Raw genomic sequence first — 16208 nt, forward strand, 5'->3', positions numbered from 1 at the left:
CTAATTAGACACTTTCTTTAGTTTGGGGTGTGACTATAGGTGTGTTCGACATCGGCTGCGGCTGGATGCAACCGATCGGCGAGAGTAGTCACGTACAGGCGGGGAGGAGCTGAAAACGGAGACGTGAAGTCCGACACTTTCTGCTTCTCGTAGTGACGCTCATACTGCATTTGCATACTTTATCATAGCTGAAGTGAAATAAATGCATTTGACTAATACACCAATGTTTCAGAGACATTTTCATTCAATACTTTATGTACTTCTTAAAGTGTCTGTTTTTACAAGAATAAATGTTGTGGGGTTTACGTTTTACGTTTTATTTTGATAAACATGACACGATATAACATCGCCACTACATGAAAAGGAGGAAGAATGTTACTTCTCGGCAATTCGATCTTTACCAAACCGCTTTCTATTAATTAGCTCCCTCAGGTCTTGACTTTTCCTCCAGGTTTCACACCTCCACTGTGTTCTACTCCTCGAAGGAGGAGGACCACAAGTGGCCAAACTCTTCCTCTGGCCCTGCCTCCAGTCCTGAGAGTGTGACAGACCAGGACCCCCAGAGGCTTTAGGTGGAGACCTGGATAGGCATGGGAATTCCACCAACTGTGCCCTCGCCTCTTTAAACCTCTCGAACACAGTTTCAACAGACGTGCTGAAAAGTTCAGAGGGCGAGACCGGGGCTCTCTGACTGGGGCTCTCTGATGTCCGTCAAGTTCAGCCACAGGTGCCTCTCCATTACTACCATCGGTGCCATCAAGCAATCAATGGAAGCAGCTGTTTGCTTGGTAGTTCAGAGGGCTAAATCTGTGGTGCAGCGCAGTTCAGGGACCGCATCAGGAGACTAACAAAGAAACGGTTTTCAACTCCTCCACTGCCTCCAAGCGGCACATCTTGCAGGTCGGATAAATCCAGAGGCAGCCGAAGTCGAACACACCTAATAAAAGGGGTTCACATTCAGGTACAGTCAGAAAAAAAAACAAAAAAAAAAACACACCATGTACTGTATCTTATTAAAAGAATATATAGAAAAGTACACTCAACCAGGGTCATAATGTAGTAACTTCAATTTGGGTTACATATATGCATATATATTTATAATACTATTGGCCCTATAAACATCATTGGCCACCCATCAACCATCACTAACTACAGAATTTAACAATGGCTGCAGGTGTCACTGTTTACCATCTTAGTGATGCAGATCCAATTACATTTTTGAACAGATGAGCTAATTATCCTGTGCTAATCAAAGAAAACATCACATTTATTTTTTCAAAACATCCTTTTTTATTGTTTTATAATAAGCATAGTGTATGTTTAAAATGCAACATTGCAATGGTATTTAACACACTGGAAATAAACTAACCTTTGCTTTGTGTTTGGTCACAAGGTTTTCTAATGTCTGATTTGTTCAGCAGGAAACATGTTTTACTTTACATCTTCACCAACAGCTTTGGCAAACAGCAAAATGAAACATTTAAACTTTTTAAAATTTGCTTTTAAAATGTAGTCATTGCATTTTCTGTTAATTTGCGTGTTCCATCAATATTTTATGTGGAAATTGATTTCCAGTTTTATGATTGAATGACAGGGCAAAACCCCAAAAAAGTGTGTAATATGACATATCACTAATAATAGAATAAGTTATTTCAATTAAAGTGATGTCAAGTCCATGTGGCTAACTGAGTATTATGCATATTTTATTCACTGAAGAATTGTAAATCACAAAATATTTTTTATTTTTTTTTTAATAATAATAATAAATCTATAAAGATATGCTGCACATTAACTTTCAATAATTTTAGCTAACACACCTCCCATTCTCACAGAGTAAAGTTAGCAGATTTGCTGGTCACAATCACATTTTCTTTACAATTACTACTTCTTAGAATAAATAAAACTTCTTTTACCATAAACAAACAGCATAAAAGATGCTGCAGGGTGGCTGCCAACTGTAGGGAGATAGAGAAAAGCTCACAAAACTTTAATTACAGTCTCAAGTGATCCATTTACAATGACAGCCTTTCATTGCACCTTTGTCTTGTTCCTAAAATCACTGAAGAAAAAAAAAAAAAGAAAAACAAAACTCTTTCTTTAGCCCATGCCTCCTCAGCACTGTTCTGCCTCAATGAAGCCCTCTTTCTCATAACCCCCAAGATCAACCTCAGCATAGCTGGAATGGCATCCTTGATTCCGAAACTTCATGGAGGGCCAGTAGTTATTGGTGCGACGCTGTGAAGAGACACCACAACAGAATAACAACAATCAATTTTATTTCATTTTTAAAGGATGAGTTGATCTAGATAATAAAGGACAATGATGGATGGATGGATTTGTGCTTACCTGCATGAGGTAAAAAGGAGGAGCAACAGTTGGATGTGTGTTAATGTAGTAGACAGCCAAGAGGGTCAAGAACACCAGTAGAACCAGAGCTGTGACTACACCTGCAATGATGGCTGTGTGTTCTGGTGCCTCTTCCTCACCTGAAAGTGTGAATGAAAGTGAAGCAATGATAAACAGGAACACAATGTGGTTATTTTCCATTTAAAAAATATAAAAATCTTCCAATTCATAGATGTGGATGTGCAAAAGGACAAGGTAAAATGAACACAGAGAGCACATAAGACAGACGGATGATTCAGCTCAGCATAGATACGGTGAATCACAAGCAAAACCATGAAGTCTATATCAGTGCAACACCAAGCAGCCTTTTAATCTGACGCAGATGCTGTTTTCAATTGAACTCGTGAAAACAGCTGCAAGTCAAGTCAAGTCACCTTTATTTATATAACGCTTTTTACAAAGCAGCTTTACAGTGATAACTGGTAAATAATTTTGGCTACACAGCAGCTCTTAAGGAAAATGGTGTCATTGACCAGCTTAAATAAATTCACTATTGATTCATTCCATTGTAAAAATCATTAGTTATTATTTAGTTAATTTATCTATATATCAGATATATCAGCTGCAAACAGTATACCTTAATAGTGAACTAAGAATTTTTTTTTTTTTTTTTTTAATGGTCTTGGGCCTATCAGCAAGATTTTGTTTATTAATATATATATATACTATTACAGTATTTGGTAAAATTTAGAGTTTTAGCAATTTTGGTTACAATTTATTTTAAAAGGTCCTTACGTTTGATCTGTGTTTGTGTTTGCTTGAGTTGGACTTTTAGTTTTTAGTGTCTGTTTGGACTTTAGTGTTTAGTGCCTTTAGTGCAGGGGTACTCAAGTTCGGAGGCCAAGAGAGCCCCATTTTAACCACAAATTATAACTTGGATCGTAACACTTTTATTTAGGCCTACTTAAGACAATATTTGTAGTTTTACTGAGTATTTACTAAAAGTGCAGTTTATTATCTAGCTAAGTCTTACTAGTACTTTAATGGTTGTCCTATTTAAAGTGTCACTGAACATGATATATGGCATTTAAAAAAAAGGATTAATAGCTTGTCTTCCTGTATTCTTAATGTACAAATGCATAAAGAAAAACAAATGAAAAGAAGTCCTTATTCATACTGAAATGTCTGCATTGTTTTCACAAGTAATTTCAGGTCTGGCTGTTGTTCACTTGCTGATGAGACAGTTTGTCAGTAAGATGAAAACATTGCACTTTTTTATTGTTTTTTTTATACTCCATTGCACCTTTTTAACACTTTTTATAGCGCCTATTTATACTCAGGGTCGCTCAAAGGTTTTATTATTTGTATTATTATTACCTACCTTTTAATTTGGTCAGAATCCAAAAATCTCTTTTTTTTTTTTTTTTTTTGTTCAATCACAATCTCATGAATTCTCTAATTATAACCAACGTTGTAAACATGATAAATAATATATTCTCCTTTAGCTCAATGATGTGACGACAGATCTGTAATGGGAGCGCTCTCTGCTTGCTTTCTGTTTATAACACATTGACGTTAAGAATAAAAATTTTGTTTTTCATGCTGCTAAGAGGACTATCGGCAACTGGAGGAATGTCAACTGCATTACATGATGGAAAAATAAGGTTACATTTTTTACTTGCGTGCACAGTCTCAAGCCTTTGATAGCGTTCACGAACACAAGTGCTCGACACATGCGCACTAGAGAGATTCATGCTTGTCTAGTCTTTTTCGCTGTACTCATTTAAAATAGAGTTGCTGGTATCTTTCCCCTCACACGAGCGCTCTTCAACATGGTCGGCTATTGTGTTTGTTGTTACTCTTGTTCTGTCTTCTCCGTTTTTTTCATACTGAAACAACAGCCCAATTCAGTGCTGACACCTTGTGGACAAACTAAATTAGAGCAAAAACTATTCAATGTCCATGTGCAAAGTGCCTTCGGTCTATATTGTTCTTTGCGGTTAGAAAAACTGTGCTGCGCGCGTACACTATGTGTGTTCTCTGCTGATGATTACAGCGTCATGCGCACTGTACACCTACCCTAGTGTATGTGTAAAAAAACTAAGTAATATTCACGCTAATTTTGAACGCAAATTATAATAAAAATACGTTTATATGTAGCATGATGTGGGCCACAAATTTAATGCTGATGGGCCGGATGCGGCCCACGGGCCGCCTGTTGAGTACCCCTGCTTTAATGCCTAGTGCCTGTTTGTCATGTTTTATCAGTGTTTTGGTCTCAGTTTCAAGGACTCACAAGCTCCATCTCAGCCCGTCGACCAGTCAGCTCCAACTTGGCTTCTCTCTCCCTCTGCTCCACCTGGGACCATCATCCTTCCAGCTCCACCAGGCTCCCTTGTCCCTCCATCCACCTTATTCAGTCATTGCTCTACCTCCTCCATGGACTTCTTGGCCTTTGGCTGCGCCTCGTTCCTCCACCCCTATGGCTCTGTTGGGCTCCTCCTTTCCTCCGGCTCCATCTCAGTCCGCAGTCACACCGGCTCCTGTACTATCTGCTCCTGCACTATCTGCTCCACCCTGGTGGTCTTCTGCTCCACCCTGGTGGTCTTCTGCTCCATCTGCTCTGCCCTGGTGGGCTCGTGCTCTGCCTTGTGGTCTTCTGCTCCATCTGCTCTGCCCTGGTGGGCTCGTGCTCTGCCTTGTGGTCTTCTGCTCCATCTGCTCTGCCCTAATAGTCTCTTCTATTGCCAGTCCTGACACTCCCTCAAATAAGATTTTCACTGCTTCCTCATATGTTGGACTAATTTTTAGTATCAGGAGCCACTTGCTTAGTTGGGGACACTTGATATTCAACAATGTTTTTGATCTGCCTGCGTTGACACCATTGTATGCGAACAGAACTGAGCTGGACGATGACATCACTTTTTTCTCCAGTGCTGATATATAGATAAATTACCTAAATTAATAACTATTAATTTTTACAACGGAATGAATCAATACTGAATTTATTTAAGCTGGACAATGACACCATTTTCTTTAAAAGCTGCTGTGCAGCCAAAATTATTTGCCAGTTATTACTGTAAAGCTACTTTGACACAATCTGCATTGTAAAAAGTGCTATATAAATGAAGGTGACTTGACTTGACTTGTCATAAACACACATATTAACATACAATTAATCAACATTTAGGAAAACAATATATACACATATTTACACCCACAAATACACACACACACACACACACACACACATTAAAAAATAAATAAATAAATAAATAAAATACAATTAAGGCCTCTATTACAATACACATACAACAATAATTCTTACATATCTTCTAACATCCCATCAGATATATCCCTATGTTTTCTTTTCCTAAGAAAATCATAAAGAGGTTCCAAGCATCTTCAAAAGCCTTATATCATTCATTGCCATTTCTTTGCTCCTAATTTTTTCCAATGAAGTACTATAAGAATTTTAGCTTGTAGAGTACACATATAGACAAATATTCTCTTCTTCTCAATTTAAGATTACTAGGATATAATTTTTTGGTTCAAGGGAAATAGTGACCTTGATTATTTTGTCTATCATAATCTGTACTCCCTTCCAGAATTTCAAGATCTTTTCACACTCCCATACACAATGAAAGAAAGTGCCTTTACATGAATTGCATTTAGGACAGATGTCTGTAATATTTTCAATTTATTTAATAATATGGGGGTTACATAGACTCACATTAGCTAATTATATTGTAACATTTTCAAACTTGTATTAACAGTTTGCATCTGAACATCTCTACAGACTTCTCTCCAGTCAGTCCTTGATATTTCCTCATTGAGGTCCTTACTCCATGCCTCTAATCGAGAGTTTGCAGACTCATGAGATCCTTCTACAAACATATTATATAAAAGTGAAATCAGACCTGTAGTATAACAATTTTTGGTGACTTCCTTTTCCAAGATGAATAAAGGTGGTATATTTATAAAACACTTCTGAAATGACAAAATAAAACTCCTTATTTGCAAATACCTAAAAAAAAAAGGTAACACTTTAGTATAGGGAACATGTATTCACTATTAACTATGACTTTTCCCTCAATAAACTCCTAATTTACTGCTTATTAATAGTTAGTATGTTAGTTGTTAAGTTTAGGTATTGGGTAGGATTAAGAATGTAGAATAAGGTCATGCAGAATAAGGCATTAATATGTGCTTATTAATTACTAATAAGCAGCTAATATTCTAGTAATATGCATGCTAATAAGCAACTAGTTAAAATACCCTAAAATAAAGTGTTACCAAAAAAAAATATTTTTAGCTATACCAAATTTAGTAACCACTTCTTGAAAAGACATTAGTCTATCTTCTATATACAAATGTTTAATATGTTTAATACCTTAATACAAGATATTCAAATATCTCTGTGTTTCATGCCATACCCTTACCATGTTTAAAACTATTGGATTTGTAATGTTTTCCTTGATTTTGTTTTTAAACTTTACAGTCTAGGTCACATAAATACATTTCCAGAGATAAATCTGATTTCATTGAATTTTTTTCCCAATTCTAGCCATGTAGGTGGATCATGAGAAGGAGAGAGAAAAAAAAACAAACAAACATAATAGATCTTAATTGAGCTGCCAAATAATACCATTGGAAATTAGGGCACTGAAACCCACCTCTATCATAAGGCAGATGTAAAAGAGATAGATCGTCTAGATAGAGAGTCTAGATCGTCTATTATTCCGTATGAATTTAGTAACAATCCTTTTCAGTCTAGAAAATAAGGCGCTTGGAGGTGCTAGTGGGATATTCAGAAAAAGATATAAAAATTTTGGCAATATATTCATTTTTAATATATTTATCCTCCCTATTACAGAGATGGGTAATGAGGTCCATCGTTCAGTTGACTTTGCTGCATTATCAAAAACAGAATCATAATTTATTACAACAATCTTCCACCTTTGGGGTTATTTTAATACCCAAATATTTGAAGACTCTGGAAGTTTTAAACATGTTAACATTACTGCTAGGATTTTCCCCTTCTTCCTCATTCCACATCATAATAGAGGACTGTGAATTATTAATCTGATACCCTGATATTTTCCCAAAAATCTCAATAACGTGAAGTAGAGCAGGAATAGATTTATCTAACTCCTTTAAAAACAATATAACGTTGTCTGCAAAAAGAGATATTTTATGTTCAAAACCGGAAATTGTTATACCTTCAGCATCTCTATTTGTTCTAATTGTGATTGCAAATGGTTCAATGGCTAAAAGAAAAAGTAGAGGGGAAAGAGGAGAGCCCTGTCTACATCCTCTAGAAATATTAAATGGCTTTGATACCATATTATTAGTCAGGACCTCAGCTATGGCATTCTTGTATAACAATCCGACCCATTTACAATAATTATCTCCGAGTCCATAATGTTTCAACACGTCGAACAGAAAATCCCATTCGACCCTGTCGAATGCTTTCTCTGCATCTAGTGACAGCAGAGCAGTATCTATTCATTCCCTCTGGTCATGCAAAATATTCAGTACTCTTCTAACGTTATGGCATCTTTGTCTATGCAACATAAATCCATTTTGATCATTCCCTAGTATGGTAATATATTTTCTAATCTTCTTGCCAAAATTTTACAAAGAGTTTTTGTATCTGAATTTAGTAGACTTATAGAGCGCATATTTTCACATTTATTATAAAGCTTTCCTGGTTTAGGCAGCAAAGTAAAAAGTCTCATAGAGACAGGCAGCATATTCTTTTTGAAGGCTTCCAATAACATATCTAAAATAGGACTTATTAGTTTGTCTTTAAATTTTTTATATATGGGGATGCCGTCTGGTTCCGTAGCCTTCCCTGTTTTCATCAGTTCGATGGCATCTACTACTTCTTGCAAACTTATATCTTTATTTAGCTCTTTTTTTTTTGTTTGTTTGTTTGTTTGTTTCTCCGATGTGCATGGTAAATCCAAATCATCTAAGAAGTTTTTTTGTACATCAGAACCTTGTAAAACATTCTGAACTATATAATTGCATATAATAAGACCTGAACGATTCGTTAATTTGCCATGATCTCTCCTTGATCATAAAAGATCTTAAGTAATTTCGTCGCCATTTTATTTGCTGACAATGTGTTATACTTGGATCGAAGCAGCAAAAGTTGCTTATCCAGACCTGTACACACAGAATTATTCTGATAAATCTCATTATCTAGCTTCTTAATCTTCATCTCTAATGCTATCAACTCTTGTTGAGATTTTTTGCGTTTTGAACTACAAAAACTAATGATTTGTCCCCGTAGAAAGGCTTTAAATGCTTCCCAACGAACCCCAGCAGAGGTTTTGGATAAATTTGTTTCAAAATAAATATAAACTTGTTTACTTAAATAATCAACAAACTCTGGATCCCCCAACCATCTGGGTTGAAACCGTCACTTTGGAGGGTCCCTAGTCAATTTTGTATCGGTGTATATCAATGACATTGCTGCATTGCTCAGAAATTACAATATGATATTGACAATCTATGATCCTAGAAAGCAATTAAGCTGAAATAATAATAATATATAAATATATATATATATATATATTTTTTTTTTTTTTTTTTTTTCAGGAATAAGTTTTGGTGTGTTGCAGAATAACAAGAATAAGAAATTTAAGTTGGGTTAAGATGTCTCCATATATCCAATAGGTTGAGCTCTCTCATAAAATGTTTTCCTAGAACATAAATGAGTAGTATCAACACCAGTGGAACGATCCATTTCTGGATCTAGAGTGCAGTTGATATCTCCTGCTATAATATTTTGACCTTGTTGTGTAGAAACTAATAGAAATATATTACTGTAGAACTTGGGGTCATCTTTGTTAGGGCCATGTATATTCAATAGATTTATTCTCTCTGCCAGCAGCTCACCTTGAATAATTACAAATCTTCCAGCTGGATCCTTGATAATATTCTGAACTTGAAAAGGCACAGATTTATGTATTAAAATTATAACTCCCCTAGCTTGTGTGTTATAACACACTGAGAAAACCTGCCCACGCCACCGCCTTTCTATTTTCACAACATCTTCCTTCGAAATGTGTGTCTCTTGCAAGAACGCCACTGTTACATGTAGTTGCTTGATTCTATGCATCACCTGTTTTATATTTTTTAATTTACCCAAACCTCTGCAATTCCAAGACAGAAAGTTGATTCTACCTACTTGATACATTTCTTTAATATTAATTCAAATATTTCCTTAAGGCACTCATAATTGCTGAGTAACAGGAGGCCAAACAAAAATGAACATTTAACACAAACTTAACACATAACATTGATTCACCCCACGTGATCCCTATATTTTACTGATAACCCCTGTATCAGTAACCCCTCCCCCTCAGTTTACTTCTTTACTTTCCTTTGTTTGTTTCTAGTATTTATACACCCTGTGTTTCAGTTGTTGTTCGTCTGATCTCGTCTGTATTTCATGGTTGTCCTGTTCACGTTTTTGGATATTTCTGAGAAAGTAAAATTCAAAGTATTTTTGTATCTTTAATTTTTGTTATTAATTCTATACTACTGCACCTAAATCCAGCCTTTTTTCATACCTGCATCAACCATTTGCTGACAGTTACAGTGTAGTTATACATTTAAGTATTAAGAAATATTAATCACCATGTACTTACTATAGGGTTAGGTATAGGGTTTAGTTTATCATTGTTGCATGTAATTATACATAATTTTATTTTATTTATTTTAGAAGTTAGTACTATAGTAACTACATGTAATGTGAAAAAAGACATGGCTTTAATTAATTTAACTTTAATTTATTTAATTTCAAGGCAATATTTCTAATTTTTAAGTTTTTTAATTTGAAATTTTCATCTAATATTTCTGTTCCCTCTCAAAAGGGAACGAGACTCTGCATTTGAAACACTATGGGGAACGTCACACGTGAACCGATGTCTGAAAGCAAAGTATCAAATCTCTCCAATCCTATTGGCCGGCGACAGCCTATGACATCATCATAGCGCGACCCGGAAGTATGTAAGGAGCGCCTAGAGAATCAGTATCTTTTCGTCTTTCAGGACTGTTTTGTCTGATCGCGATTTTATCGAATCCGGTAAGGGAATCTTATATTATGCCTTACAAACGTTTTAGAGAGTGTGTTCATCTGTGTCCCAGGTTTTTGACACTTGATATACACATTCTTGGCGTTTTTCTGTCTGGGAGAGGAGCGCGCATAGACAGTGCTTGAGGGCTCTGTCTGTGTTTTTCTGTTATTTACTGTGAGTGTCTCCCTATCGGGACGTTCCGTTCTCGTTTGACACTCTTCTAGAGGGAAGAGGTGTCCGCATCTGTGCCTGGTGGTTTTGGCCCCGTTTGTGCTGAGGCAAAACGGCGGCTGCAATCATGGGGCTTGCAGTTGAGCTCATTGGGAAGTTTGAGAGAGGTGTATTCTCTCTCAGCCCCCTGGGGCTGACGAGGATGAGTTGTTGGATGACGATGACGCCTGTTTTTTGACGTCATCGCATCCGGCAGCGAGCGCTCTTCTGGCTGCTGTATATGCGGAGCTGCTGGAGTTTTGTGGGACACGTGTCTGGCAGGCTGCAGCTGCTTTGGGGGCGTGTTAAGAAAGGGACCGCACGCTCAACGAGCGGTTCCTTTCTCTCCAAAGCTCTGCAGCTCCTGTGAGCCTTCCATTCCTTCCTGATCTCCATGTTTGAGATCGGGAGGGCATGGAAAAACCCTAGCCGTTCAGATCTGAATCTGGGCCCAGACAGACGGGAGGTGGAAGAAGAGAGATTGAGATGGGTGATCGATTATAAAAGCCAGCGGCGTTCGTGATCAATCCCCCAGCTGCAAGAGCAATTTACATCTGCCCTCTCCTCTTCTTCTTCCGCCTCCTATATATATATATATATATATACATATATATTTTATTCATGTAACATGCTCAGATGCTTCTTACAGTCAAACTGATGGCTGAGCCTATGGTGATTATTTTTCTGACGGCCCGCTTTTCCGGTTTGATAATTGAGAGGTTCTTTAGGCTTTAAAGAACCCTAGATTCCATCCTTTCATGTGGAAAATGAGGAGTCTTCGGTCTTCGAGGCACAGGAAGGTAAGCTGGGTCTATATTTTATGTTTTAAAATATGTCGACCTTGTTTTCCCTGTATAGTTTTTCTTGAGCATGTAGACAGCCAGGAGGTCTGGTCCGTCTCAAGCTGAGGCTCAAAGACAGGGCGAGAGGTCCAGTATGGCCGCTCGGGCACCTCCTCCTCCTCGGAGCAAGTCGCAGAGACGGCGGGACTCGAGGAGGAAGAAGCAAGTTTTAAGGGAGGTGATCGATCGCAGATGCCAGCAGCATCAGTAATCGATTCCCTCTCTTTGCGAGGGCGACTTTACACCTGCCCTCGCCCCTTCTTCCTCCGCCTCCTGGGTTTTGGATTCGTTTAACATACTCAGGCGCTTCTTACACGATCAGGCTGACGGCTGGGCCCTTGATGAATATTTTTCTAAGGGCCCGCCTTCTGGCTTGATAGGGAAAGAGGCTCTTTTAGGCTTCAAAGAACCCTAGATTCCATCCTTCCTGTGAAAGAAAAGGAAAAGAGGAGTCTTCGGTCTTCGAGCTGCAGGAAGGTAAGCTAGGTCTATATTTATGTATCTAAATATGTTGACCTTGTGTTCCTGTATAGTTTTTCCTGAGTATGTAGTCGGAAAAAAGTAAGGGGTTTTTGGGCAAACTGAAGTTTGTTAGGTTGGCTAGAACGATATTTGTGCAGGCCACAAAATGGCCGCTTCTTAGCCACCTTTTTATAGAATAGCTTCTCTGGTTTTAGTTAGAGTAAGTTTGAGTTAGCACTCGTCACTTCAGTTAGATCTATGTCTAGTGTCGGCCTCTCGGCCGCCTGACATTGTTTGCTTGTTGAGCTTCACTTTATTTATTTTCCTCTTCTTCAGTGAAGTTCAGAGGTGAAGCCCAGGCATTTCTGCGCTGCTTGCGGCCTTGCAGGCCCACAGCTTAGCGGCCTAGGCTAGGATAGGATTAGGTGTTTATTGTTATAAATCACCCTTTGTCTTACTATCCCTTGTTAGGTTGTATAGTTCCTAGTTCTGGCCTCCTCCTGAGGGAGTTGTTAGGCCATATGCCCATTTCCCCCTTGTTAATAGTGTAGGTGCAATGGCTGAAGTTAACAGCTAAGGTAGTAGGCTGTTGTGAGCCTCCCTGATGCTGTTGTTTCAGGTGGTAGGCCCTTATCTTTGCGTAGATAAGTTTATGCTGTGTATGCTAGGCCCCACTTTCTAGAACCTCATTCATGGTATGAATTTGTCTTTTCCCTGAGCCCCTTGAATTAACATTCAAGTCTGAGGTTACGGTGCTAGCTTATTTTAGCGCCCATTCTCCAGGGTTCAGTACAAATGTTTTTTCTGTTTGGTGAGAGCATTTATCCTTTTCAGGATAGCATGTATAGTATCAAAGCGTTATGTTTGCTTTGGGTTCTAGTTTTTGCCCTACACGTATGTGAGCTTTAATCCTAGTGCTGCCACAGGTTAGCACCTGTTCTCATAATTAGTAGGCTTGTGTTTAGCCTCTGTTTAAGAGCATGGTGACTATTTGTACTCCCTATTTGTAATAATACAAGTACTATTTGTACTTGTATTTGTACTCCCTTTAGGTTTGGTGTTTCACTGAGTGCATCACCTGATGGATTGCACACTCAGGTTGAGTGTAGGGAACCTCACGTTCAGTTTGGTTCTGTTAGCTCCCTTTGGTTTGATCACTGCCACAACAGCTATATTGCATATACTGTAGGAGTTGTAGGCTTTATCAGATTGAGTCTCCTTCTAGTATGGTAGCTTGTGTTTTACAAGCGTTGCTGGTAGATGTTCATGAGTTTTGCTCACTTAATTTAGCACTGCCACAGGTTTATGCCCGTGTCTGTTTGAGGTAGTAGGCCTTTTTAGGCCTCCTTCAGACCATGGTAGCATGTTGTTGTGCCCTTTATAATTGTAGTTGGTACATTGACTTATGGAATGTGTAGACTTAGCTCAGGTTGTGTTAAGCTAGTTACCCACAACTGTTGGTTGGGTTTAGAGCTGGTCCCCTTTGAGCTTGGTCCCCTTTATAACCACTAGCTGGCGCCACGTGTTGTTGGAGTTGTAGGCCCCGTTGAGGCCTCCTTTCAAATAGCATGTTGGCACAGTTCTGTGCTGGTTTGTTTTGTCACCGCGATTGGCCACGCCCCTCTCTGCTAAGGAGTAGGCCCTCTTTGAGGCCTCTCTCAGAGTATTGTGGTGGAGTGTGTACTCCTCTTGTTTAAGAGTAAAAGGTGCTTTACTGAATGCATGGCCTGATGGCTTGTGTGGAGATAATAGCCACTAGCCGATGCCACGTGTCTTAAGTTGTAGGCCTTCTGGGCCTCCTGTGAGAACATGTTGGCGTATGTTTGTGTACTCCTCTCACTTTGAGAGTAAAAAGTGTTTTTACTGAGTACATTGCTGAGTGGCTGGCCTCTCAGGGTGAGTTTATTTAGTAAACCTTACGATGGTTCGGTTTTCTACATTTGCTCCCTTGAGCTTGGTAGCATTTCCATGAGCTGATGCCACGTGTCTGTTTGGAATCTTAAACCTGTCTTGAGGTCTCCTTAGGACGTGATGGCTTATGTTGTACTCCACTTGCTTAGAGAGTAAAAGGTTTTTTTACTGAGTACATAGCTTGTTGGTTTGTGTCGGTTTCTTTAGCTCTAGTCCAGCTAAATAGCTACCTCATAAGTAAGTTGGTTCTATTTTGCTCCTAGAACTTTAGTGGCCACTAGCTAGCGCCACGTGTCTACAAGTAGTAAGCCCTCTGGGCCTCCTTTGAGAGCATGTTGGTGTATGTAGTGTGTACTCCTCTCTTCTTAGAGAGTATAAGGTGTTTTACTGAGTACACCGCTGGATGGCCGTTGGCCCAGGTTGAGCTGATTTAGTAACCTCTCTGTAGTTCGGTTGTTGTCCTCCCTGGAGCTTGAAACACTGCCACGAGCTGACGCCACATGTCTATCTGAAATTGTAGGCCCGTTTTTTGAACCTCCTTTAGATCATGATGGCATATGTTGTACTTTTACTGAGTACACTGCTTGTTGGATTGTGTTAGACTGTTGTGTGGGCACTTTACACACTTATCTGCTGTTACTTTCATGTGGTAGATTCTTGCTCTCAGCAAGATAGGTGTTCAAGGCGTGTGGCCTTGACAGGCCTCCCTTGGATTTTCCCACTCCCACTTCTGGAGTTGTAACTTTAACAGCATAACATGTATTGTTTTCTACTCTGTGTAGAACTATGGTCATGTTGTAGGCCCCTTCCTGGCCTCCATGATTGTGTGCCTACAGTATGGTCTATCTTTTAGGTCGAGCTTTGTACTCCCCTGTTTGGGTTGTCCTATATAGTGCTTAGCTCCCTAAGCTGGTCATTGGTTGAAGGCTTCTATGAGGCCTTCCATTTTAAGACCAGCCCCCAGGCTGGTTTGTGCTCCCCTTTATCAGGGTTTCTTTAGCGCACAGCCTCCTCAGTGCAAATAATCAGGCGCTGAGTAGATCCTAGGATTGAGCAGAGTTTACTCCCCTCAATAAGAGGGTAAAAAGCACTCAGCTGAGTTCTGCTCTCCGGGATGCCCGTCTCTACGCTCGGGTTTGAGTTGCTTACTGCCTTTCTGCAGTCGCTCTTACTTGCTGTCTTCTCTGAAGAATGCGTTGTTGAGACTCTGTATACAGACAGGTTGCTGGCCAGAGACTAGGTTTTTGTCAGACCAGGTCGGCCTCCCTCGTGGCATTTGGGGTGACTATGTCCCCCTTCTAGTGGCCGGCTAGGGTTCCTTTCGGATCCCTGGCCACATTCCCTTAAAGGGACCTTCTTTCTTTGGAAAATTTGGTACCAGAAGTCTTGGAGCAGCCTTGGTAGGCTTCCTGCGGAAGGCCTCTTTGAGGTTTAGCTTGTGCTGTTGGCCGTAGGGAATGCTGTCACTGACAGCCTTTGTGTGACCCGAGGGTGAGTTGCTCTGGCGTTTCTTTCGAAACTGCTTTTACGTTTGTCTAGCCATTGTGGCATGCACTCCCCTCAAGCATGGCGGCGTTGGTATATCATTCCCCATAGCGTTTCAAACACAGAGTTCCCTTTCGAAAGGGAACATCTCAGGTTACGTATGTAACCATGGTTCCCTGAGAACAGGGAACGAGACTCTGCGTTTCCTTGCCATGCTCTGGGGCTGCCTGCTGAACAGTCCCTCAGACGATAAGATACTGACTGATTCTCTAGGCGCTCCTTATATACTTCCGGGTCGTGCTATGATGATGTCATAGGCTGTCGCCAGCCAATAGGATTGGAGAGATTTGATACTTGGCTTTCAGACATCGGTTCACGTGTGACATTCCCCATAGCGTTTCAAATGCAGAGTCTCGTTCCCTGTTCTCAGGGAACCATGGTTACATATGTAACCTGAGACGTTTTGTTTTGTTTTGTTTCAGCTTTGTTTCAATTAACGAAATAACAATAACACTAGTTTACTGGTGTGTTTGTGTCTTGGATGGAAGCATTTTGTGGCTTAGGGGTTGTGGATAATTACAGATCTCACCCTCATGTCTTATCTCTTTTTCAGGGACCACTTTGAACATCTTATTTTTCTACTCAAACGTATTCTGTTTAGACCATTTTTTTTTTTTCGCATTTTAAGCCAATAAATGAATAAATAAATAAACAGAGAGAGAGAGAGAGAGAGAGAGAGAGGCAGTCAGGCAACAGGAGGAACAACATACTGTAAGTGTTTTTGTGTTTTTGTGTTTTTTTTTTTTCTCATTTGATTTTAGCACTGTCATTGCTAGGAAACGTTGGTTTGTTTACTGTG

The 16208-nt window shown here is 39.4% G+C and overlaps 1 protein-coding gene across 1 annotated transcript in view; it reads right to left on the bottom strand.

Moving 5' to 3' along the window:
* Positions 1-1266: 1266 nt before the first annotated feature.
* The window catches only part of plxdc1 (plexin domain containing 1), a 238748-nt gene continuing 223806 nt past the window's right edge, over positions 1267-16208 (bottom strand). Inside the window, exons 11-12 of the mRNA XM_051915699.1 lie at positions 2347-2486; positions 1267-2235 (exon numbers count right to left, since the gene is read on the bottom strand). Of these exons, the coding sequence (XP_051771659.1) occupies positions 2113-2235; positions 2347-2486 (263 nt within the window). The 3' untranslated portion in view covers positions 1267-2112. The remainder of the gene's footprint in view (positions 2236-2346; positions 2487-16208) is intronic.

Source organism: Ctenopharyngodon idella, chromosome 12 (assembly GCF_019924925.1).
Source record: "Ctenopharyngodon idella isolate HZGC_01 chromosome 12, HZGC01, whole genome shotgun sequence".
NCBI lineage: Eukaryota > Metazoa > Chordata > Actinopteri > Cypriniformes > Xenocyprididae > Ctenopharyngodon > Ctenopharyngodon idella.